General features: G+C 32.7%; 1 protein-coding gene across 5 annotated transcripts; it reads right to left on the bottom strand.

Moving 5' to 3' along the window:
• Nucleotides 1-7,159: 7,159 nt before the first annotated feature.
• Nucleotides 7,160-20,508, bottom strand: LOC130824615 (NADPH:adrenodoxin oxidoreductase, mitochondrial). 5 transcript variants are annotated; one of them, XM_057689685.1, is made up of 15 exons: nt 20,123-20,506; nt 19,067-19,144; nt 15,907-16,029; nt 15,653-15,757; nt 15,257-15,370; nt 15,115-15,168; nt 14,555-14,671; nt 13,197-13,306; nt 12,782-12,855; nt 11,339-11,400; nt 10,996-11,197; nt 10,684-10,741; nt 9,627-9,694; nt 9,083-9,225; nt 7,160-8,719 (listed from the first exon to the last, which is right to left on the bottom strand). In XM_057689685.1, the coding sequence occupies exons 3-15, from the start codon at nt 16,027-16,029 to the stop codon at nt 8,486-8,488; spliced, it is 1,464 nt and encodes a 487-aa protein (XP_057545668.1). In that variant the 5' UTR covers nt 19,067-19,144; nt 20,123-20,506; the 3' UTR covers nt 7,160-8,485. The 5 variants fall into 5 exon arrangements, with proteins under 5 accessions (XP_057545668.1, XP_057545671.1, XP_057545670.1 ...); XM_057689689.1 differs by having other exon boundaries at nt 8,575-8,727; nt 20,123-20,508; XM_057689688.1 differs by lacking the exon at nt 19,067-19,144 and having other exon boundaries at nt 15,907-16,090.
• Nucleotides 20,509-25,698: the final 5,190 nt, after the last annotated feature.

Raw genomic sequence — 25,698 nt, 5'->3', positions numbered from 1 at the left:
CTTAGCATATAATACTAACGGAATAACTCTAATTAAATGGACATTGAGAATTAACTTGTGAAACGAGTCTAAAATATTAACATACACTCCTAGTAGTCTTCGTCTACAAATTCAAAGTATAATTGCTTATTAGATAAAAAAAAATGGCTAAAGGTTGCAAAATATCATAAAGAAGAAGAAGAAACTGATAATGATGTAAAGGAAAACTGAAGAATAATATCAACAATTTATAATGATAGAAAATGTCAATTAAAGATAATTTGAAGGAAGAGTGGGATGGAGATACAGGAGATAGTGGAAGGTTAGGGAAAAATCACGTGTGTGTGTAATATATATATATATATATATATATATATATATTTTAAGTCGCTGTTAGTAACAGCGACATTACACCAAGTCTAGGTTGAGATGTACGGACGCTTATTTTAGGAATAAATTTTTCACGAAGCTTATTTTTGAAATTAAGTTGTTAAAACATCTTATTCTATTCAAATTTTCATGAAAAAGTATGTTCATGTAAGAACAAAAGTTATTTCAATATTGGTTTATTTCTATACAAGCCCATAGTTGTGATCAATTATATATTTCAGGTAAATTCTTGAGAGATCTAATTCACAAAGAGAGGAAGAAGAGGCAAAGAAGAAAATGGTTAAGATGCTCTAAACACAATAATGTGCAAGTTACAAAAGAGAAAGGGCAAAATGTACTTTTCTAGAATTGTCAAGATAAGAAATGAAAACAACCAAAGAAAAAAGGGTATATGCTGAAATGAAAAAGAATATGGAATGCCCCAATAAGTGATAGCATGAAAAATGTCTTGTGGATAACAACAAAAACCATTTTGCTGTTGATTGGGGACAACATGAATCTTTACACACCACACTTGGCCCCTTTGCTTTTGGATTGGATTTTACACTAAGCCCTAAGGGGAGCTGATTCCAATCATGTCACTCTTGTTACATCAATGCATTTGTATAGTAACAAACCAATTTTGTAAGTAAATATGTAAGTAAGTAAATCTTGTCACATTTTTCCTCATAATATGTCATTTTAAGTGGTAAATTCAAAGAAAGTAATTATAGCAGTGATCAACTCGGTATTCCTTACAAGTCGGTGTTCAAAAGAAAGGAAAATAACAAACAGATCATACTTATATCCTTTTAAAAAAAAGGGCAAAGAGGAATGTGCACACCGAGAAACTAAGAAGTATTTTTTGTAAAAATTGTTTGGTAGAGATAAGATTGATCATATTAGTGATTGAATCTACTTTAAATGTGAAGGTGTTTAGGTAGTGAATATTACAATACATGACTTAATTAAGCGCTTTGTGTATGGATGATTAAAGTAGATAATTTACTTAAGTATTCTGATTTTTATTTTTATTTTTTTTTGAGTAAAGTATTATGATTTTAAAAAAGCTATGAAGTATAAATAGAAGTGTATTATAGGTCATTTTTTATAAGTTGAAATAAATTATCATTTATTAGTTAGCTTTGTTAACTATTTTTATACAAACACTTAAACTAATAAGGTAGTCGAATCAAATATAATTCAAACCATGATTTGTAAGCCAATTATATCAATTGAAGTACTACATTTTAAACTGTTACCAAACCGGACCAACATTTTCCTTTCACTAAACATGAAATGAAAGATGAACTAATTAAAACTATAATTTGTAAGCCAATTATATCAATTAATATAATCCATATTAAACTGTTACCAAACATCGAGTATAATCCAAACCCAACTCGAAAATAACTCAAATATAAAAATCAAATTTGATTGTTAAGATTAACCCCTATGTAAAATAATCAAAACAGATTGCATTGTCAAGAATATCAAGAATCAAAATTAATGGACCTGAGGTATTATACTCAAAATCCGCCATAACTCCCAAATACACAAATTTGTCCTTATTATTAGTGTTATATTTATAACTTATTGTTACTAATTATATTAATTAGAAAGGATTATTAAGTTGCGGGACATGTCAACTCGGACGGGTTACGAGTTATTTTTGGGTCAAAATCTATTTTTACATAATTTGCGTGTGAATTTTTACCGATCAAGAAATAAACAATAGAATCAAAAACCTTAATTCTAATAGAAACCGACTACATGAGCTAAAATAAACCAATGCAAAAATCACTAACAAAAATTATATTTCAATTCTAAAATTAATCTACAACTAAAATAATCAATGATTATCATCTATAAAATTTTTGTCTTCTCCATTTATTCATTACTATCTATTAGTTTAGAATTTTAACTTAAAAACTAAAATAAAAGACAGGAACTTTAGAAGAAACATTTTTGGTCATAATAAAATTGAGAGTATTGAATGATTAAAGTTAGGAAAATAGTTAAGTTCCTATTAAATTATCACGATTTTAAGTATATAAGACATTTTGATAATCTTCATGCGTCCCCACCGTCCACCACATACCTTAAAGAAATGGTAGGAAAGATGAACCTTGATAAATGTACTTCTTATTTCTTGATCCAAGATGCCTCCCAGCTATAAAGGAAAAAATCATAATTAAAAGTTCAATTATTATTTTTCTTCCCATTTTAAGTTTGCATTGTATAATTAAAAAAATATTCATATATTTATAATTATGTTATATTGTGAATCTGTCTCGAGCTGAGAGACTTATTGGCAGCACTCTCCTTTATGAATATGAGTTGTCGTCTTCCTTTCTTTTGCAGACCCTGATTATAGTTCTTATGAGCTGAATACATCGGATAAGACGATAATAATGTGTAAAATTAAATCAATAGAGGAAGTAAATCATGAAATCTTGAGTTAAACTTAGAGTATAAATAACACATGAAATTATGGATTTGATGAAAATGCAAATCAAAGTCATCATATATATGTATTGATAGTCTGCGACATTTGATATAGAGTTGTTATATATGTTGGTTGTAGCTAGCGTGTTGAATGGCTCGGACTCTCATTTTGAATTTTATTTGGCGCGTTAATGATAATGTGAATACGATTATTTATACAACGCCTCTCCTAAGAGACCGTTTTTATAAGAGACAGCTTTTTAGGCTTAGATCCAACAATTAAAAAAAATAGAGAAAACCCTAAAAACTGATGCGCTCGTTTGACCCTAGTTGAAATTGGTGTTATAACCTATTGAATTTGGTGTTATAACCTATTGAATTTGGTGTTATAAACTATTGAAGTTAGTATTATAACCTATTAAATTTGGTATTTGGAGTTGGTGTTATAATCTATTAAAGTTGATATTTGGAGTTAGTGTTATAATCCATTAAAGTTGGTATATGGAGTTGTTATTATAATCTATTTGAAGTTGGTGTTAGAACCTATTGAAGTTAGTATTATAATCTATTAGAGTTGGTATTATAACCTATTAAAGTTGGTAACGTATTACAACCTATTAGAGTTGGTATTATAACCAATTAAAAAAATAATACCAACTCTAATAGGTTATATTACCAACTTAAATAGGTTATAATACCAACTCCAATACCAACTTTAATGGGTTATAACACCAACTCTAAATGCCAACTTTAATAGGTTATAATACCAACTCTAATATATTATAATACCAATTTCAATAGGTTATAACAACAACTCCAACTAGGGTTACACTTCGTGCATTTGTTTGGTAGTTGTTTTTAAAAGTATTAATGGGTCAGCCCATTTAAGACGTATCTTTTTTAAAGACGGACTCAAGTAAGAATTTGTACTATTTATATATTTTTCAATTTAATTGTTATAAATTGATAAATGGGGATTAAAATAACTATTAGTAATAAAATGGGTCAGGTTGGAAAGCCCGACTCATTTAAAGACCATATTAAGTTTGAAGGGTCCTTATCTAGCCCAACTCATATTTACTTAAACCCGATCCGGTCCTTATCCGACTCATTGAACACCCCTAGTTGCAGCTCATGGTAAGAAGAGAGTTCATCCATGGTCCCTAACATAAAAATTAAAGAACCCTTTTATTTATTTAGAATAATTTGCAAATTACAGATTTAAACTTTAGCAGTTTTACGAATTATAGTTTAAATGTTTATTTTTTCTTAATTATAGTCACTAAAGTATCAAAGTTTAGAAGTTCAGGCTAAAATACAGAATTCCAACCATTTTGGTGGTCGCAAAACTCGCAATTATAGGTTAAGTGGTTAGGGTTCTGTGTTTTGTCCTAAACCTATAAACTTTGATACTTTGGTGGCTATAATTCGCAAAAAAATAAACATTAAGGTTGTAATTCGCATAAGTACTAAACTTTATGATTGTAATTCGCAAGCTATTCTTTTATTTATGAAGAAAAATAATTGGAACATATTAATTTATATAGTACGAGTGTTGGTGATTTGGAATTTTCATTAATTTTTGTACTCTTACGGCCCGTTTGAATTTTTGTTATCATAGAGTGTTCATATAATAGTTGCTCTAAAGTTGAAATTCATATTTTATGTCTTGAAATACAAATTTTAAGGATTTGGGTATGTACTTAAAAAAAAAGTAAATCTTTGGAGAATAAAGTTTAAGATTTGGAGTAAGAGTTTTATATCTATGTTGGATTATGAGAGAAAAGAAAAGAAGGAAATGGGAAGGAAGGGAAAGGGAGGAAAGCACTAAGAGGGAGAGTGCACCTTATTTATTTAGAATGAAATGGAAAAGAAAGAAAAATTAGTGTTTTTTTTCCATATATTTCCACAATAGAAAAAATTGTATTCTTAATAAAATTTGTTCATATTTTTCTTTCAAACCTATCTCCTCCAAATCTCTTCCCTTCATTTAACTTCAAATAAAGAATTCTCAATCCTTTTAAATCCTTCAAAGTATTGAAATGGGTCTTTTGAAGCCTCGAGTTGGTGGGTAAAATTATTTTAATTAGACCATCTGAACGATCCTACAAATGCAACAGTTGTATACAAGATTTTGTTTTTACATGATTAAAAATTTTCATATTGAAATTCACAATATAGCTAATTAAAAGGAACATAACCTCACAAAAGTGTTTTAGTAAAGAAAAGAAAGTCGTTAAGATTCTAATTATAGTAAGGGCTCCCTTAAAATGAAAATAAATATTTAAAAGGGTAAAAAAAGTCAAATTAATGGAATAAAAGTAAAGAAGGGTACAAATGATGTATTAATTAAAATAATTGTGAAAGAGGTATCTATCTATATCTATACAATGTACTAAAACAAAACACAGCTAACATAAGCATATCAAAAAATTAATGAGTTGTCATCTTCTTATGAGATTTCTTCCCTCCTTTAAGCAAAGATGATGTCATTGAATAAGGATGATTGTAGGAATCTTAAATGTTAAGGATGATTATAAGATGATTAATTTGACCATCATTAAAACTTTAGTCGGGACTATAACATATTCTAATAAAATTTGAAAAACAATGTATTAAATGGCAGTATGTAATACAAATTATTTCTTTGATATTTAATTTACAAAGCACCATTGATCTATATTTATTTAAAAAAAATTCATTCATTCACAAATTAATTATATCATTTTTAATTATACTTAAGAAAATTCACCACAATGCTAATTATTTTATAGATACAATTTACAATGGTCCACTGCTTTATCATTATTATAATGATAATAAAAAAAAGATTGAATTCCATTTTTCATGAATGCAATAAAATATGTATTAAGAAATAATTTAAAATAATGTAATATTATGCCGGACTTATCCAATTTATTAACTTTTTACATCAAAATGAAAAAAAATTATCTAGTAATAAAATATTTATTTTTACACGGAATATTTTCTTACAAAAAGGTCAATATGCCAATTTCATGATTACAACAAAAAAATGACCCAAAATACAATAATTGATCAATAATTAATCAGTAATGTAATACTCTGTCTACCCCTTAAAAAATGTCATACTTTCTTTTTTAGTCCGTCCTCTTTATTTCATTACATTTTTCTTTTATAGAAATATCATCACCACTTTCTTTTTTTTCTCATCGATCAACATATTTCAACTATTCTTTAATATCATCCACACAATTTAATGATCCCACCATTTCTTAATGTTTTTACAATATACAAATCTAATAGTTTATTAAGGACAAAAGAAGTAGACATTAGATTAAAAATAATGACATGAAACTAAGAAACAATATTAAAAAAAATAGGTCAAAAGGTCGAGTTCAACACTTTTTTTTAGGTGAAGTCATTTTTGGGCTACTAGTCAAAATTTTCAAATTATAACCCACTACTATCAAGTTAATTTTCAAGTCGAGTGAAAATATAATAGGTCTAATTAATTCAAACACCTAGAAAAAAAAACATGTTCTAAGTGTCCTATACTTGGTAGTTGGTAGGATTGGAGACACTAAGATAAGATCGAGGCATATTTAAGAGTACGGTGCACTTAACATTCAAGCTTCATACGAGATCAGGAAAAAATTCTAATAGTATCATGTACCTTGTCAAAAAAAATGCTTAGAACAAGCTCAAGGAAACCACATTTCTCAAAGATTGTAGCGTTCAAGCCTAGTCGGGTCTGATCTGGTCTATTTAGGTCGAGTATACATCAAATAGGAATTAGAATCTCTTTGATCAAAACCTTTTGAGGTTACTTTTTTTCTACCTATTGGGAATAAGGTGCCTTAGATGAGCAACAATGATGTTCTTTCTTGAGGTTTAGGAACTTCAAGTCAACTCGACTGAACTACTACAACTACGAAGATTTACAGGTTTGATAGAAATCCTTCGTGCACTGAACACATTGCGTTGAATGGGACCGAAGAAGAGCAAGTTGAGTTTATATTATAAGAAGTCAGACATATAGTGGAAGACTTGTGTGCTCATCACTCTGCAGAATGAAGTATAAGTCTATGAAGCTGAAAGGTGGATTTCACTTTTACTTTTCAAACTTGTGATAGTAATGGACTTCACATTGTGAGGTCATTTCAGCCGAAAAGAGACCTACAAGCCTACACAGCTCAAAGGGAATGAAAGAAACAGCAACTACTTCACTGAAAGGCTCTTATCAAACCCAAGAGTCATACTTTTGTAGCAATAATTTTCCTTCCGTTTTTTTATAAGGTAAAAAAAACAAAATGGAAAACTAAATTCCGAGGGACCTATAGACTTGACGGGTTTTCTTGAACGACGGAAGATGAGAAAATCGGAACGAGGGAAGATGAGAAAATCGGAATGGCACCGTCACAAAAGTTGCCCATAATCAAGCTCATTAGTGTATTACAGTCAAAATTCTTATTGGGTTTAATCTAAATAACCCAAAAAGTCTGGGTACTAACTCTTAATCTCAGCTTACCCACTAAACCAATCAAACAAAAAATGTAAAAGAGGTCATATTGTCACAATCATAGATCAATCACAATCCACATACATGTGTATTGCTACCTTGACAAAATAAGGGGTTTTTTCAGTCTAGACAAGGTCCAGGCAGAAGGCGTATTTCCTTTTTTTTCATAACACCCTTGTTGATTGCTACGCTTTCTTGAATCTCAACTTGGTTCAATCCATGACACAAATTAAGTCAACCTCTTTTCTGTAGGGCAAGGAGGGGCCATAATTGGTTTTATGTAGCAACCGAGTAGATGAAGGGGAAGTCCGTGAATAAGGATCGAGTCCAAAGTTGATCGTATCGGCTCAGAACTCTCAACACCTCCATTGATAATTACGTTCACGTTGAAAATCAGCAAAGTACAACAATTCAACGTGATCAAGTCGTAAATTTTTTTGGAGGGGTGTTATGGGGGGCAAGGCATGCCATGAAATAGTGAAATTAGTCAATTCTAGGCAAGTATGCATTATTAACGGCATTCAAATTGTGGTCCCCTTGGAAAAACTTTTCTGAGAATGGAAAACATACCATGTTCCATTGAAGACCCCCAACAGAATAGTCCACATATGGAGGGAATCATCAAAATGTCATGACATAACATCCCTCTATTGAATCACCTCACCAATGCATCACTAACTGCGCTTGCCGCAATTACTTTGAATTCGAGGAAAGCGGCTTGAAATCTTATTCAGTTCCTGAAAATGTACACTAAGGTTCAAAACTGTACTTGCATAAATACATTAGTAATAAAGATAGATGCAAAACTGTCAATCATTCCTGCAGATGACTAAGGTTCAAAAATCTCACATAGACATAATAAAATACTAATTTTAGTAATAAAAATTTCAAAAAGCAATGATTAACAAGTTACAATTACAGGAACTCATCCCAAGCGCCGTTTTTCGATAAAATTATTGCTCAGAGTTGCTCAAAGTTTCTTACAAGGATGGCAAGTTCTATAAGCGGTTTGAGCAGACCAAAAATATAAATTTAAGCTAACAGGTAAATGTTGTCAGCTAGATATCTCGGCGAGCTAGGTTCATGATTTTAGTCCTATAAAACAATATTAATGGTTTTGAACAAAAATTAGAAGCTGTAAACTTCTACATTCCACAGAAATCAGGAAGTTAGTAAGGTATAGTTGAATCATTCAAATCCAACTTTCATCAGCTCTTCCCAAGAACATAATTTTTCTCTGGGCTTGTCTTTTATGCTCCCCCGCGTCTTCTCTTCAGAGTCAATCTTTTCCCAGGCACTAAATGGCAGCACTGTGACTGTGCGATCATCTAATAAATGAAGAAGTCCTTCTCTACCTGGCTTTGGGGAGCTTGCTGTTGACTTTAATGGTCCATGAGCAAGGTCCTCCATTATGCTGGCAACCTAACATGCTTTAATTTTGATTAGAAATGTTAAAAGCTGCAAAATCCCAAACAATAATATCTTCAAGAGATCAAGTTATATATGCCCTCCATCCAAAATCATCACATAAAATTTTGGAATATCAAGGAAAAGTTGTCACATATCACGATATAGCAAATTGCATTTAGACATCTGAAGATGTACTTACATAATCAAGTGCTGGGGAGACAAGGGAGTGATGAGAAAGACTACCTAATTTACAATAAAATCACGCCTTTCTTAATCATGGGGGATTGAGACATGAGACAACTTTTTCCAGACAGCACAAGTACTCAATGAATTCGAGAGCATAGCTAACTTAAAAACAAGCATGATGACACTCACCGTTTCTTCTGCACAATACAGATTTGTTGCAATGATTCCTGTTGGTCCCCTCTTCAACCACCCACAGACATACAAACCCTCCTCAAGAAGCACATCATTGCCTGAAGCGTTTCGCAATACTCGCCCTCTTGAGTTTGGAACACCTGGAATCAAGAATATAGTTATCTTCAGAAGCAAGCAATAATTTATTAATGAATTACAAAGCCAGATTGTGGAAAAATTATCCATGCAACTATACACAGTAATTATCACAAATCATTTGTTACACCAGAAATTCAAAAAAAATAAATAAATAAATAAATAAATAATCAATCTTAGAAAAATGTACCAAATACCGAATTGCAAAGTTACATGATTAAACAAATGCCATTTAGTTTTTGGCCAAAACATATATCCATGAAGCTCTCACACAAATCAGTAAGCTGTAAGCCAAACCAAATGTCACTCTTCACAGTACAAGGTAATGTGAAATCACAATCACGCCCGCATGTAATGGTCTCTCACTCTTGTCCTCAAGTAGCAATTAATATTTGTCTCAACTCACCTCTATCTGGATCGAAAGGCAAGCCATCCACTGGCACAGATTTATAGCCAATACTCTTCAGCACCAACCTGCAACAACAAGGCAGCATGATTACAACCACTCAGATCAAACAAATGGACAATTAGAAAACTTGATTCCCCATTTCTTGTTTTAAGACTAAAGGCTTTTATTTCTGGAAAAGTGTGGATGGTCCAGGAGCCAAAGATCCTGCATGGCAGCTTAGTTCCACATGGTATGGGCTACAGCTTTATAGAGGATCTAAATCTAACAAAACCAACTATCAAGTAAATCACCAAGCAAAAATGAGAAAATACAATAATTTCCACCTTCCATACTTGACAGACACAATAAACTGAAGAAAGTAAAGAATGCTAATCGAAAAAAATTGCTTCATTTATAAGTAATTCAGTCATGTATCCAAGGAAAGGAGGCTAAGGAACAAGAAGTAACAATTTCTATTTTTCAAGGCATATCTACCTTGACATTGTCTTCCGCATGGCATAACTTCTTGAAAAGCAAGAAAAAACAGTGGCAGAATAAGGGGAATAGATAGGGTGAGAAGGAGAAAGTAAAATCCAAAAGTAGCAATATAAGTATGACAGGATGAATGCTAGAGTGATTGAGTTGCTAAGTTAAATGCATAATGGTCAAGGTTTTGAATTTGCAGATACACTTCCTTCATTGGTGTTTTACTTTTCTGATTGTTTGATTTTAACCCCAGTCTCTGGCTAGGCTACTTTTAATAAAATGTCAATAGCCCCCCAATAATAAAATTGAAGGCTTCGTCATTGAGGATACTTGCTGGCTCTAATTACGCAGTACACACTACATATTTCAGGAGGATTGGATTTTCTCTCTTTTCTCCCAAATAGAAAGAGATATGGTTGCCTGATCTGGGAAAGATAGTAAAAGCTACTATAAAGCAGCCAACTCAAAAAACGCTAGCCCTCTCATAAGTTATGTTTAGTCATCCTAAATGCCAAACGGGAGGGCTTAAAGTAAACAAAATCACTGACAATTGCGTAGAGACAATTCCAAAGGTACATAGGCCACATACCCACATTCTATGTCTTCAAATTCTCCAGTTTCAACAGCAAGCTGTAGACCTGAATCCGCTGCAAAATAACTGAAGTTCATCAGTTCACGTATTACTTTCGTATTTACCAAAAGAAGACACAAATAATTTTGTTCTTTAAAACTTAAATATGTGCATTCTAGAGAATCACAGCTAAGATTAACCATAATTGACATGCTGCCATTGAAAAACACAATGACATGTTTAATGCACAAAATTTAAAAGAGATGAGCAGCTAAAATTAATGTTGAAACTTTATTGACTTGGCAAAAGGAAAGAACATTTATAAAGCACCTTTAAGGGTTGTCTTCTCAAAGTGAACACCAGCAACATAGCCATTTTTCTTCTCTGATTCAAAAAATCGGTCTGGCTTCCGAAAGAAAACAAAGTGGAGCTCACGTTGACCAGTAGCAGGACTGTTCACAGGCCTTGCAATCGCTGCCTTGCATAGTAATTCATACACCCTTTTCCGAATTCGACTTTTACTCATTTCTTCCTTTGTAATAGTTATGCACAGAAATCAAGAATGTTGAGAATTGGCTAATTACTAAAGGACCTAGACAACAATAGATCAACTACAGAAAAGACACATTATACATAGGCATATTAGTGGGACATAAGCATCTTAGAATTTTACCTCATCCACAGGGCTAGTGCAAAGATCAGACTCTTGAATGTTGATATACAAATTTTTAATACCTGCAATCAATGTATTAAAATCAGCAAACTTCTTTGAACTATGAATTACAGAAACTATATAAGAGAAAATTGTAAAAATCACTAGGCTTCAATTAAGGGACTTGAGCCAAAGTGGAAAGTAGCCCTATAATATATGTTGTAATTTTGTATTATGTTCTTGGTTGAGGAGAGGGGCTATTAACATAAGAACAACATTCAGAAATCGAACATTTTAAATTTTCATTTCCTTGTCATCAGCAATCAAACAAGATTCAAATACTATTGGAAACAACATTCACAACTTTATTATAGCAGTTGTATAGCAAAGAAAATCAAATTATTAGATTTCTCAAACTAATACATCCTCAAAGGCCAATGATATTTTGTTGAACAACAAATATGTCATAACCCCAATCCTATCAAGTGGTGCCACCTAAATGGGATTTGGAGAAGTCAAATGTACATAACATTACCCTTGTTAGTTAAGATAAAGAGGTTGACCTGGTTGACCCTTGGTAACAAACATCATTTGCAACTCCACATAAGAAGTGCACATGATTTTGTGAGCATTTTAATATAATTGAAACTAGAATAATTGAAAACATTTTTGGAACTCGGAATGATACCTATTTGTTGACATTAAATTTTGTATCCATTTTTCGTGCCTCATCAACGAATGGAAGATCGATTCCCTTATTTTCAGATGTTTATACTAGTGAGTTTCATGCATAGGGCAATGGAACAGAGCCATCAACCCCCAAAAAGGAATTGTGTAGTAGTCCATGAGTTAAAGAAATCCTTAAAGAAAGTTAATTTCATGTTTTCTAGCTGTTTTCCAATAAAATTTATTTCAAGTCCAAAAGCTGCTGCAATTCCTTCCCACTTTCCCTCAACATTATGTCCATCACCAAGTTTCTCCTCCAACCCTCTGCTATTCCCAATTCCATGTACTCCAGCTTTCCCATATAGAACAGTAAGTTAATAACATGGTCATCCTAACTTCTTTCTCTCCAACTTAATTTCTTCATCCAAAAATCAAAATTATACTTTTTTTCCTGAAGGAAAAACAGGATTCATTGCTGAATATTACCACCCATAGTATACTCTCTTCTTTCCATATTTAAAAAGAAGAGGAGATAAGACATCATTACCATTAAGTTGATTTCCTGCAAGAAATGTGATGTGGGTGTATCCAACTAGACAAACTATGTATGTTATACACTGCAATCACAGAACAACCTAATATAAGGTGGTTTCCATAAACTCCAGGCCTTGAAAGGTACTTATTAACAATAGCGAACAACAGCTTTTCAACGTGGTAGCGCAAAAAGAGAGACAAATAATACATATGTAAGTATGTATGACCAGTCATCACATAAGGCTAGCAAGAAGTAAAAAATACCCAGTATTTCACGTAATTCTTTTGCCGTACAAGCTGCCTGTACTGGACCGCGCCTTCCAACCAAATAAACTTTCCTGCAATGGCATTAAACCCATAACAAGGGAATAAAATGTGCCAAAAATTTCAATCAACTGCAATAAACTCCCTCAGTCCCCCTCCTATTCTAATCAAATGTTCCATTTAGTTTGCACACTTGCCAATGCACTATTTTAATCCTCAATATCTCTAATTGTGCTTTGTTAAAAATTATAAGCGAATATCAAGATTTAAATTGAGACAAATCAAACAAAAACTATTAGTTTGTTCTAACTCATCAATTGAGAATAAAATATAAACTAAGAGTAATTCGTAAATAGTGGCAAAAAAACAAATTGGATATTTGATTAGAATAAGAGAGAGTATTTATAAAACAAACCTTATTGAACTCTTCTCCAAAGCAGCCAGTGCATGACTCGCAATATCAGTCACTGCCAGTTCAGCTGTGGGTCTTAGTAGGATCCGAGCAACATCAAGGGCCACATTGCCCTATAAAGAAGTTGTTTTCAATCGTTATTACAGCAACAAAATTAATAACGGAGTCATGGTCCAGACACACTCAAAAGATAAAAGTTGCTTTACATGTATACATCATAATTTTGATGCAATGAACTCCTGATCACCTTGTTAGGTTAATAAAATCATGGAAAACTAGGTTACACTCAAATTTTATGAGTTGAGATTGAACTCTTTGAGTCTATACATAACACCACTCATTAGAACGAATAAGAAGAAATGGCGTCACAACAGGAAACAGCTATTATTAAATATTTATGAAAACAATGTCACTAGTATTTTTGTAGGGAAATTCCCAATGCCGGCTACAGCAGGGCACTCTGCAGCTCTGCCTGCTTTCTGTCAAAGAAATTCACCTACTCACAAATAAGGAAAAAAATTTAAATCACTTAATGACAGCCTGTGTAATAAGCCTGTGTAATAAGCTTACAAGGCCCCATGCTGCAATAAGGCCAAACGCTAACTAATTAATTTAAGCCATGAAAAAGAAAACAATTACAAGTGAATAGAAGATAGAATATGTACAGATAGATATCATAGTGCAAAAATGCTGAAACGGTAGTGATTGGTTCACATGGTAACAGGGTAAAGTGTTGGTCAACCCGTAATATATTGGTAGAAACTATGAATATCCTTTGAAATGGTCTAGAATGTGACATTTTTACACCTTTACGAAGTGGTAATACTGGTTCGGTAAATTTGAAAACTTTAACCATGCGGCTGCTACAAAATGATGCAGCCAGATTTCTACACCATGATAGATATCAGTAATTGGCTGATGAAAAAAATTAGAAATATTAGAGGGAAATTTCACCAGTACAACTCAACTTCCATGTGCCCTTACTACCTTGTAATGGTGGACCAGATTGAATGTTGTAGTTTTTATTTGAAAAATTCATAATGATTCATCATTATTTAAAAGTTTGGCTTCTATAGTCCTTAACAATAACCAATCTCATTTCCAGAAAAGAAGTAGCACAATCAAATGGTTCAATTGCAATTAGAGTGAGCGTTCATATCAACATCCTTCTCATGCAAAGAACAAAAAGCACAAAAATAAACAAAAAGCACAAAATAAGCAAACAACTCCGTAACATAGCAACTAAATTCAGATAGATAGTCCAATAAATGACAGCTAAGAGGACCTCATTCTCCCAAAATCAATTTTAAAAAATAACCATAACGTCAAAGAAAGACAATTCATTGGCTATTTGGAGATACCTGGCCAAGAATAACAGCTGTATCAGTACTCTGCAAGTCTGGAGCTAAGTTCCTACAATCTGGATGTCCATTGTACCACCACACAAATTCCCTAGCTGAGTATATCCCCTTCAAATCCTTATACAAAGATAAAACAGCAAAAATGACATTTAAGGAAAAGACTGAAGAACTTAGCATTATCATCCCCCAACCCCTAAAAAATAAGAGCATACAAATGTTCATGAGTGAAGATTTTCACACTACATATAGCAAGCTACACCCACCCTTCAAATCCTTATACAAATAAAACACCAAAAATGACATTTAAGAAAACACTGAAGAAAAAATAAATAAATAAACACATCTGAAAGCCAGACAAATATAGAACAGCTAGACAAAGAGCATGCAAATGTTCATGGGTGAAGATTATAACATTATATATAACAAGCTACCCACCCACACCCACACAAAGAAAAATAAACACACCTACGTTTAGAAGAAAAGAAGGACAAAGAGCATACAAAGATTCAAGAGAAGATTTTTACACTACATATAGCAAGCTACCATACGTCTAAACGTACCTCTCCAGGAATACCAAGAGCTCGGTCACTTTCAGCACCATATGCAAGCACTACCTGTCCAACCAAACACAAATTATAGAATTCATTGATATTGATGAACTTAAATCCCCTACATGAATATAGACTGTAGCACGAAGCTCACCACATGATACAAATCTCGAAGCTGCTTTAGTGACACAGATGATCCAAGATTCACATTTCCAAGGAACATGCAACGATCATTTTTTGCAACCTTTGTAAACTGATTCGTAACAATCTGTTGCAATTTTTCTGGTAAATAAGCAATTGAACAAAATCATTTTACTAAATGTACTCTCCGAATCAAAGGAAGAATTACAAGGTAAAGCAATAACATTTGCATCATTCCTAAAAAATAACTCCTTGTCTAGTATGCCAAATTTCAAACAACATTTAAGAACTAAAGAATACCTTAATCGCAGATTACATAAGGCCTTCATCAAATAGGTGAATATCCGTAATTACACAATATAAATGCCAAAATAAGAAACCTCCGAAAAAGATAAAAGAAAGGGCAAACCTTAGTTTCAGGATGATCAGGAGCAACACCAGAACGAACTAGTCCAAATGGAGTAGGTAATCGATCCAAAATATCAACTTCAGCCTCCTGATGTGCTTTCAGCATCTATATTCACGGTATAAATAGTCCACTAATATCAGATAGGATAAGTCGAAAGCATCGCATAAAATTAGAAGCAAAAGAGAAGAATCGCTTAATTTAAAAGGTAAAGAACTATGAGAAATGAATATAGTAAGAATAATAAATGAAATTACCTTCTCTGCAGTATAAAATCCAGCAGGTCCACTGCCAACAACGCAAACGCGGAGTGGGGTGGAGGTAAGAGATGAGAAGGCTCTTGAAAGCCATTTTCTTGAATGAAAAATTGCCATTTTCATCTGAAATTTGCGAGATTTTCATGGTGTTTAGTGTTTTAGAATAGCTAACTAATTTAGATACCTACAATAGAAAATGTATACATGTGATTGAGACAAGAACATATAAAATATTCACGGTATATGAGACTAACAAATTTTAAGAAACAAGAATAAGCCTATCAATGGTGAAGTTTGATGGCATTATCATGCTTGATTGTAAATAAAGCCATAGGTTACTCAGTAGACACCAGGTGACATTTATGGCTTAGTAAATATCATACAAGCAAGCATTACTTTTATTCAACTTCAACCCCTAAAATATCCAATCAAACAAACAACAACAATACATTAATGCTAAAACCTCAATCCCAATAGATAGATTAAAGTCAAATGCATGAACAATAGAGCAATCCTAGTGGTCATCCATATAAATTCTCCTTCTCCATTCCTTCCAATTATATATTATTTCAACCTATAAACTTACATTCTCGAGACCATATTTGGTCCTCATCTCCGTCTTTTCAAATCCCCTAAGGTCATCTAAGCAAACAGAGAACTAAGCAGTCACAAAGAAAACATGGATACCTTGTTGCCTAATACAAGAGTAATAAATGTTGCAGTCATTGTCATAGTAAAGGCCATGAAGAGTTAAACTGCTTTCCGATTCATGGCTTTCCTGAGTCGTGGGGCAATAGACCTTGCAATGGCAGAGGGCTTAGACGAGGTAGCAATATGACTGAAGGATGTGGCGTTGGAGCCGCACACATACTTGGGCAAATCATGTTACATTCTTAAGTGGGAAACATGCAGCAACCTAAGGGAGTAGAGGATTTGATTCATTTGGTTTTGCTGAAATATCAACACATCAAATACAATAACTTCTTAAATTTTTAAACTCTTCATAAAAACACAAGACAAGTTGCACGGCAAGAAGAGTAATGTGTCATATTGAATTGTTATCTCTAGAGCATCAAACCATGTGACTTGTAATGCGTCATGGATGACAAATGTGCGGATTGTACAACATTGTCCAATAGAACTGCCAGACAGAAAATAAACAAATGTAGGAAAATAGGCATTATGACACTACTAGGGGGTTTAGAAATTGATAATGTTCTTTATGTACCTCAACAAACATGCAATCTTATCTCTGTGACACAATTGCATGATGAATTACATTGTGTCGCGTACTTTACTAACAAATTGTGTGTTATATAGGACCTATGAAGAAGGTGATTAAAATGCGTGACCGGACTTTATTTTTCTACCGTGTTCCTCAAGTGAAGATACTAGCAGCGGATGGAGATTCTTCATTCGAGTTATGGTATCGACTAATGGGAGAACGTTTTAAGAAAGATTCCAGTAGTGACTTTCGTGTAAGGTTATCAGGTTTCCAATAATAAAACTATATGATGTGAGTCCTCGTGCATATCCCAACATATTGGGCTACAAAATCTATGACCATACAATGCTTTAAATGTGTCATCCCTATACTAGAAGGATAGCTATTGTTATATTAAAACTGAATCAGATCCAACTTTTCATTCCAAGAACGTCCAAAGTCTAAAGCGCATGCTCGTAACATATCCTCTAGTAACTGAATGGTCCGCTCAATCTCTCGATCTATAGCAAGGTAAAAGGTGGTGCTCATTCTCAAATCATTTCCCAACACATTTTGTCTCGTTTGCCGGCTAAAGTTGAATATAAAGCAATAGCAACGATTAATTGCGCATGTAACACCCCTAAATTTCCAACCCCTTAAACAAAACCAAAATCGTGAAGGACAAGAGTAAATTCGAGTGTTACATAAAAGAAAAAAAAAAAGAATTTTAAATAAACGTTAATGACTAGCTAAAAAGGATGAGTGAGTGGAAATTTCGACAGCACCTTCACTAAAATTGAAGGTATGATCCAAGCTAAGTAAATAAGATAACACAACTAAGATGGTCCAAGGTCTCAATGCCTTTCAAAATGTGTCACGAAGAAATGAATCATCGTCGATTCCTCAAGTCATCAACTCCAACATTGATCGTGGTTCCAATGTTAACGCATCAGTCTTAACGGATACAAAAGAACTATTCTTACGATCATACATCCAGAAACTACGTAGCGGACTATAATTTCACAAGGAATCACATGGCTCAAAAACAAAGTAATTATACGACCCAAAACTTAACAAAGAATATAAGAGCTACAACGTCAGGCTAATCATATAGTAATTGCTATAATCGTACTCCACTCTTTCCCCAATGCCAAGCAAAAAAAGCTCTTATACCTGTTATGCCAAGCTATGATCCTCCTGCTGCTCAACATAATGACCATAGTCAAATGTATCATAGCAGGAACATCATAGGAAGTCATGAACAAATAACAACAAACACATACACGTCAGTAATCAATGAACTTACAACCATTGAAATCATAGAACAAAAGGGATAGGCGACGACATAGCACAGCAATAACGTATCTACTCATTTGTCTAAAAACTTCTATTTGCTCATGATTTCTCTTTTAAACTACTAACCCCTCGAAGTATATTCAAAAGTAGTGGATCTTTTCCCTATTCATGGCATAGTGACACGGCCAAGGGCTTCATCGGCCACCCGGCGCTCATGGCAAAGTATGAGCTCATACCCCCTCTAGCTAACCCTCTCAGGTCCTACCTTCGGGAAAACTAACACACTGGGGTACCAATCCAGTAAAGAGGCCACTATATTGGGGTTTGCAAGGCCTGCATGGTAACACCTCGGTCAAGGAGCGGTATCGGCCACCCGGCGCCCAATGACAAAAGTATGCTCATACCTCCCCTTACGGTGGTGATCCAGTCGGATCTTACCAAGGGGACTATAAAATCAAACGGACATAATCCAATTGAGTCACGCCAACTAATCATAATCAAGGCTCAATAACTAGGGAATCACTTCGATACCACACACAATCATAGTGCGTTCTCTACTATTTAGGAATTTGTTCTCACAGTCTCCTACTGCTTTCATTCTACTTGTCTAATAATACCTTAAAACGATGAATATGATAACTAATTATTGCGTATACGTACCTGTAAGCGTCACTGCACGACCAAAAGTTACCAAAGTCACCCAACTAAGGTTCTACTTTCCTCTTAAGAACTGGGAACCTATACAAGTTAGGAATAGAACTAATAAGTTCTCTTAACTACTTTATCATGCCAACTAAATACTAAAGTAACCACTGTCACCCATTCAACAGAAGTTTTCGATTACTCTAGCACGCACACAACTCATTCAATAAAAGTCAAAGTCATTAACTCAACACAACATAAGTTTTTTCATCAATTTAAAAGTAAAAAGTATATGCAAATCATTCCTTCACATCAACTAATTTTGAGTACGTCGGTTTGCGTTACCCAAAAATAACTAATCACAAGTAAGTCTTACAATTTTAATATAACACTAATATAACGATAAGGCAAATCTTAGAGTTATCGAATCGCAATATTATTTGTTACATCTCCAATAAATTGGTATTATTCTCATGGCCTTACTAAAATTATGCATTATGACTGCAATAACAACCTAATATGAGTACTTGTAACTGACAACAATCAATCAACAACAATTAGCAACTATTATTCTCAATTCAACGACTAAAAATCACTCCCATAGCCAACTACAATCATCATCATTACTAATAATCACAACAATAATCAATCGACTAAGTCTCAAAACAACTTAACTTTTAAGGTTATTTAATCAGTCATCACACCGCCAAAATATAGCATAAAACACACATCATTAGTAATTTCATCTCTAACTCCAAACCTTAGTCATTTCATGTTCAAAGATAACACTTTTTAACTATTATTCATAACAAGAATCAATAAAACTAATACACCACCAAAATGTAACATGAAAGCCCACGCCATTACTAATTTCAACTCTAAATCAAACCCTAATTATTTCATATTCAAAGATAATATCTTTAACTATTACCCATACACAAATTCAATGAAACTAATACACAATCAACACACAACTCATAAAACTAATACAAAATCAACACACAACTCATAAACATGGTAGATTCCAATTAGAAACAATAAATTAATCAATTAGGAAAGTGAGAGATAGCTTACAATGGGTGAAACTAGGAAATGGGTCAAGGAGTCGGTGGTTCTTGTGGTGGTGATACGAACCACCGTGTGTGATGATGGAGGAAAGCCGCGCGGTGGTGCTAAACTTGGCGTCACAGCAGCCTGCTGTTGTTGGGGGGGCAAACGCAGCCGTGGCTGCTGCTAGGAGGGAGGACGCTGGGCTACTGCTACGTGGCTGGCTGTCGGATGATCCACGTTCGTGGGGAGTCTCACGTGGCCTCTGCTGTGGCTGGGCTGCTGCAACCGTGAGGAGTGAGGGAGAAGGAGAGAAGAAGGGTGGGAAGGTTAGGGATGACGGCTAGTAGAGCAACAAGGGTGCCGTCACCTTCTTAGAGATGCCCAGCTAAAAAAGTTAATATATTGTTATTGATTAGTAAGTCAACGTATGTAGTGATTCACAAGAGGAGGAAAAAGATTGAGGTGCATTGTCATTTTGTGAGGGATTCGATTAATGATGGGAATGCATGTTTAAAGTGGAATATTTAACACTATGCATAACGAGAGCATGTGTTGCATCTATACTTCTAGGCCAAATTAAAGGACTTTCGTGTGAAGGGGCGTTAGAGTATATAATATATGTTAAAGTCTCAACCATCAGTTTAAACTTTTGGTTAAGTTGGTTTATTGAAATTTTCTTGCTCTCCAAATTAGTATGATATATATATATAGAGAGAGAGTGTTGTGTTGCAATGGGATGAAAATTAATGACAATAATGTGAATTAGCGAGTATGGAATACTAAAAATTTGTATATGAAGTATGACACTCCACCAACAACCAAATTTTAGCAAGACAAAAAGAATAGTTTCATTAAGAAAGGAGGTTGGATAAAATAAATGAAACAACCCTTTGAAAGAAAAAACACACAATCCTACACACACGCCTCACATGTATATAGTGTGTATTATCTTTGTCATATAACAATAAGCAGTATAAAGTCTCTATCAAATCAAATAGAATTGGTATATCCTGCAACATCTTCTTTGTTTTCTTATAATTTTTTGGATATCATCGTGTAGTATCCCAAATAATGGACCATTTCATTTTCTGAATTTGTGGTAAATGTCATCATATTTTATAGAGTAAAGTGAATTAGTTATAAATATTTGTTGTTTTCTATTGCAAACTTATGAAGACAGGGAGAAATACATACAAATCCCTTTAATTCAAAGCAAATATCATATTTTGGGTTTGCACACATATTAAGCTAAGAATGAGGACCACAATAGATGTGCTTAAATATTAAGATAAAAAGGGGATCGAAATAAAAAGATTCTACATCCACAAATTAGGAGGAGGTTTTAATAAAAAAAATATATCCACATGTACAAATTAAGGAGACCACCACAAAAAAGGTGTCTACATGTGTCAAAAATTATTACTTAAAATTAAAATGAAATAATTATAATGAACTGAATTCAAAAGAATAAAACATTTGTTTTGAATTTGTGGTAAATATCATCATCTTCTCTAGGAGTAAAGTGAATTAGTTACACACGTTTGTTGTTCTCTAATGCAAGCTTATGAAGACATGGAGAAAAACATACAAATTAAAGGATGATCTCTCAAACTCAGAGCAAATGTCACATTTGGAATTTGCACAATTATTATGGTAAGAATATGGACCATGATAGATTTGCACAAATATTAAGGTAAGAAGAGAACCACAATGAAAAGATTTCTACTTCTACAAATTAAGAGGAGACTACAATAAATAAGTTTCCACAAGTACAAAGTAAGAAGGAGATCGCTGCAAAAAGGCATCTACATGTGTCAAAAATTACTACTTAAAATGAAAATAAGACAATCAAAATGAATTAATATAAAAGGAAAATAAGACATTTGTTATGAATTAAAGAGATTATAAACTATAATATTGTGTATAAAATAGTTTGGAAGAAGTCTTGAATTTGAATATCAAGACCTTGGCTTCAACAAATTGCAAATATGTAATAATTTTATTTAAAAGAAGTGTGAGCTACCTTATAAAAGTGGAAATAGAATTATAACAATTAACATGATCAAAGGAGTCATTTAATTGGTTAGAAGTGTAGATACTATTAGAATATGTGATTTGTAAGGTTGTGAACCCTACAAAGCACTTTGAAGAGGGCGGCCTAAGAGTAATACATTCCAGCAGTGTCCAAGGTAATCGGAATAAGTGATTTGACATTTGTGATGGCAAATGCAGGATGATATTTTGGAGTCTCTACCATGAAATGTTGCAGCGGAAGGAGAGGGAAAAATTTGAGGAAGAAGAAGGAGATGAGCCGTGAGAGAAGAGGGAAGCTAGGAATCCTAAGATCGTAAAAAATACTATGATACCATGTAATTAGATGATCGTTGCCCTTCATTGATTTGGCTATCAGTATTAATAAACAAACTACCGAGATAAACTCGGCAACCATTAGCTCTATTATAGGCTAGGATTATGATAGGAGATATACACTTGCTAAACTTGATTATATACCATAAATACAAAGTCAAAGAATATATTTGTAATATATTCTAACAGATACAGACATATAGTATAAACCCTTCTTAAACTTTGCATGAACTATTTCACTTTAATTTAAAGGATAGTTGAGATAAAAACCTGTAACTTATTTGTCATGTTGACTTTTAATTCTATGTCAAGAAACTAACTCAACCAAAAGCTTAAAGTTTAATTGAGTTGTTCCTTGACATGGTTGATGGTTAAGGTCTCAAGATATGTCATATACTCTAATAATAAACCTACTTTCTCTCTTCTATTATTGATCAGAATCTTAATAATTGTTTTCGTATCATCCACACATTTTGGGTTGAATTCTTAATCACAGGCTTAAAGAGAATATGTATATTCCCTCTGTCCTATTAGAATTAAAGAAAAAAGATAAATAATGATAATAAATGAAAAAAAAAATAAATAATATATGTATGAAATTAAATGAGAATTAAAGTATATAAATAAAATTAAAAGAAAATAGTAAATCATTATCTAAAAATAAAAATGATATAAATTAAGATAAATAAACCAAAATAATAAATAATGCCCAATTGAGTGGGATGGAGGAACAATTTTTGTATATATTAATAGTTGAATTTCTAAAACCCAAAAAGTGGGTTGCCAGAACAATTTTTTTATCTCTGACAAGTGACTATGGACAAAAACCCTAGTTGGCTGTGCTTTGTCTTGTACATTAACCAGAGTCCATTTCCCCAAAGATTAATTTAATTTGTTTTGTTTTCATTCCAAAATAAAATCCCATTCCTATTTGAAGCTTATGAACTTAAACCCAAATACAAAGACTCCTTATTGGTTTCTCAATTTTGGGTTCTTTTGTGATGGAATTTAGGAGCATATCGGATGGGAGTGTGAAAGTCAACACCTTAGCACCTAAAACAACTACTCGTCCTATATTTGGTTAACTTGATGTATTCATAACCTTAAACAAGTGCATGATTAGGTTGAATAAGTAGTTATCATCATTATTCATAGTCCAATGAAATTTGATTAAATCTTATTTCACCATGCACCAATATTAAGATAAATTAGACTCTTAATTGGTGGGCTACCTATCAGGCTCGACGCACCCGATTTAAAAAATGAGGGAGCTTGGAGAATTGTTTTTTTTTAAAAAAAATATTAATATTTGAATGGGTAACATCCGTCCGGCAAGATAAATGGGCGGGTAGTGGCACCAAAAAATACCCTCGGGTATACCGCCCATCCGCTTAATTTAATATATTAATTAGTAAGCGATAATTTTATAATTTTTAAGTTGCTCTAGTCTACTCATCTACTATCTACATTACCCATTAATTACAATTACCCAGCATAGTTTAATACTACTATTAGGACTCTAGTCTACTCATCTATTGTCTACATTACTCCATAGTAAGATGATATTAATCAATGATCTCATTGCTTTGGTTGGATCATCCAAAATAATGTTTATATTTATGTAATTTGAGTAATTTGAAACTATTTTTTTGGAGTATTTTGGACAGTGTGTTGTATTATTTTAATTGTTATTAAGGCTTAACTTTATGATTTGCATTGTGGAGTATTTCTAATTTTTATATAAAAAGTATCTGCTTACCCGCAGGTCCTGCCCGCTAAGAAAATGGGCGGTAGCGAAAAAAAAATAAGTATGCATACACGGGTCCAATCCGCTACCCACCCAAGCCTGCCTATGAACAACTTTAGAATAAACGGACAAAATTAAGTCAAATAATCCCTTGTCTCAATTTATATGATAGATTATTATATTCCTTTTGTTCCTTAAAGTTGTTCCCACAATGAATGTTCACGAGAAAAAAATATTTTTTTTAAAAAAAGTGGTTATATTATTTTATTTATTTAATAATGAATCTGATGGAGGAAAAGTGAAGACCATAAGCATTAAAAAATATATTAATATAAATTTAGCGGAATAAATATGAGGACCATAACTAAAAGAATATATAAATAAAATTAGTGGAAACATGTGGGGGCTATAAATAATATTAAAATGTTAAAATAAAGTTAGTAAATAAAAAATATATGGAGATCATAAGCATTATTAAAAAATTAAATTGAGGATAAACAAGGTTAATTATGTTCAAGATTTGTGATATTAATAGAAAAATTTTTCATAGGAACAACAAATATAACACTTTAATATGATAAATGAGAACAACTTTATGAATGGATGGAGTAGTTTATAGTAGCAAATTTAAAAAATTAATTAAATGTGGGGCTTAAATTTTAACATTTTAAATTGATTCCGAAATTTCTTTTCAAAATATTATTATGTTTTAACCTTCAAGTTTACTAAGTGGTATATGATCTTTTCTTTTTTCGTTGTGTTATGGATAAAAATGGGTACTTTTATATTCTCTCCCAAATCTTAAAATTTTAGTCCACGATAAGGATTGTAAACTTATTGCGAATTGATATCTAACTAAAGTTCCCTAACCAAGTGATTAAGTCAAATGCCTAGTTATAAAGGTCTAACAATAAATCGCACTTTAATGACAAAGAAGAGATAATTTTGTTACAAATCTAAGGGAGATTTACTAAAACCAATTGATAGTAATAAAAACTCATCGTCAAGTTTATAAAGTAATATATCTTTTATTTTTTTGTTGTGGGTCAGAACAACTCATATGTAGATGCAATTCTAACATATTTAGGATATGGGTTATAATTACCCCAAATCGCCTTAACTTGGGCAATCTATTCACATTCGAAACATAATCTTATCTCAGTTGGAATCTAACTTTATTACCTTAAGTCTTAACTGTCTCTTACTCTAGATAACTCCATCATAATCCTCCATTGAAGTTTTCTAACTTGATATTATATCAATCAATAAACACACTAGGCGATCTAGAGAAAAAGTAATCTATATTAGGTGAACCTCAATAAATTTAGTGTTGTTGATTTAATGTTTATCCTGCATTAGATGTTGTAATTTCTATGATTTTGTGATTAACCCATCAATTGGGACATTACCATTGATCTTAAATCTTGTTCTTCTGCAAACTAGATATTACAAAACAATGTAATTTCATAGAGACATGAGAGTAGTA

This window comes from Amaranthus tricolor, chromosome 9 (genome assembly GCF_026212465.1).
Source record: "Amaranthus tricolor cultivar Red isolate AtriRed21 chromosome 9, ASM2621246v1, whole genome shotgun sequence".
In the NCBI taxonomy this organism is placed as follows: Eukaryota; Viridiplantae; Streptophyta; class Magnoliopsida; order Caryophyllales; family Amaranthaceae; genus Amaranthus; species Amaranthus tricolor.
The sequence above is the reverse complement of the archived record's forward strand: the minus strand, read 5'-3'. Positions and strand labels throughout refer to the sequence as shown.

Coding starts and splice junctions, on each gene's coding strand:
- LOC130824615 (XM_057689685.1), bottom strand. CDS start 16,029: ATGAAAATGGCAATTTTTCATTCAAGAAAATGGCTTTCAAGAGCCTTC. Junction 15,371..15,652: donor CTGATCATCCTGAAACTAAG/GTTTGCCCTTTC, acceptor AAATTGCAACAG/ATTGTTACGAATCAGTTTAC. Junction 8,720..9,082: donor TGTATTGTGCAGAAGAAACG/GTGAGTGTCATC, acceptor AAAGCATGTTAG/GTTGCCAGCATAATGGAGGA.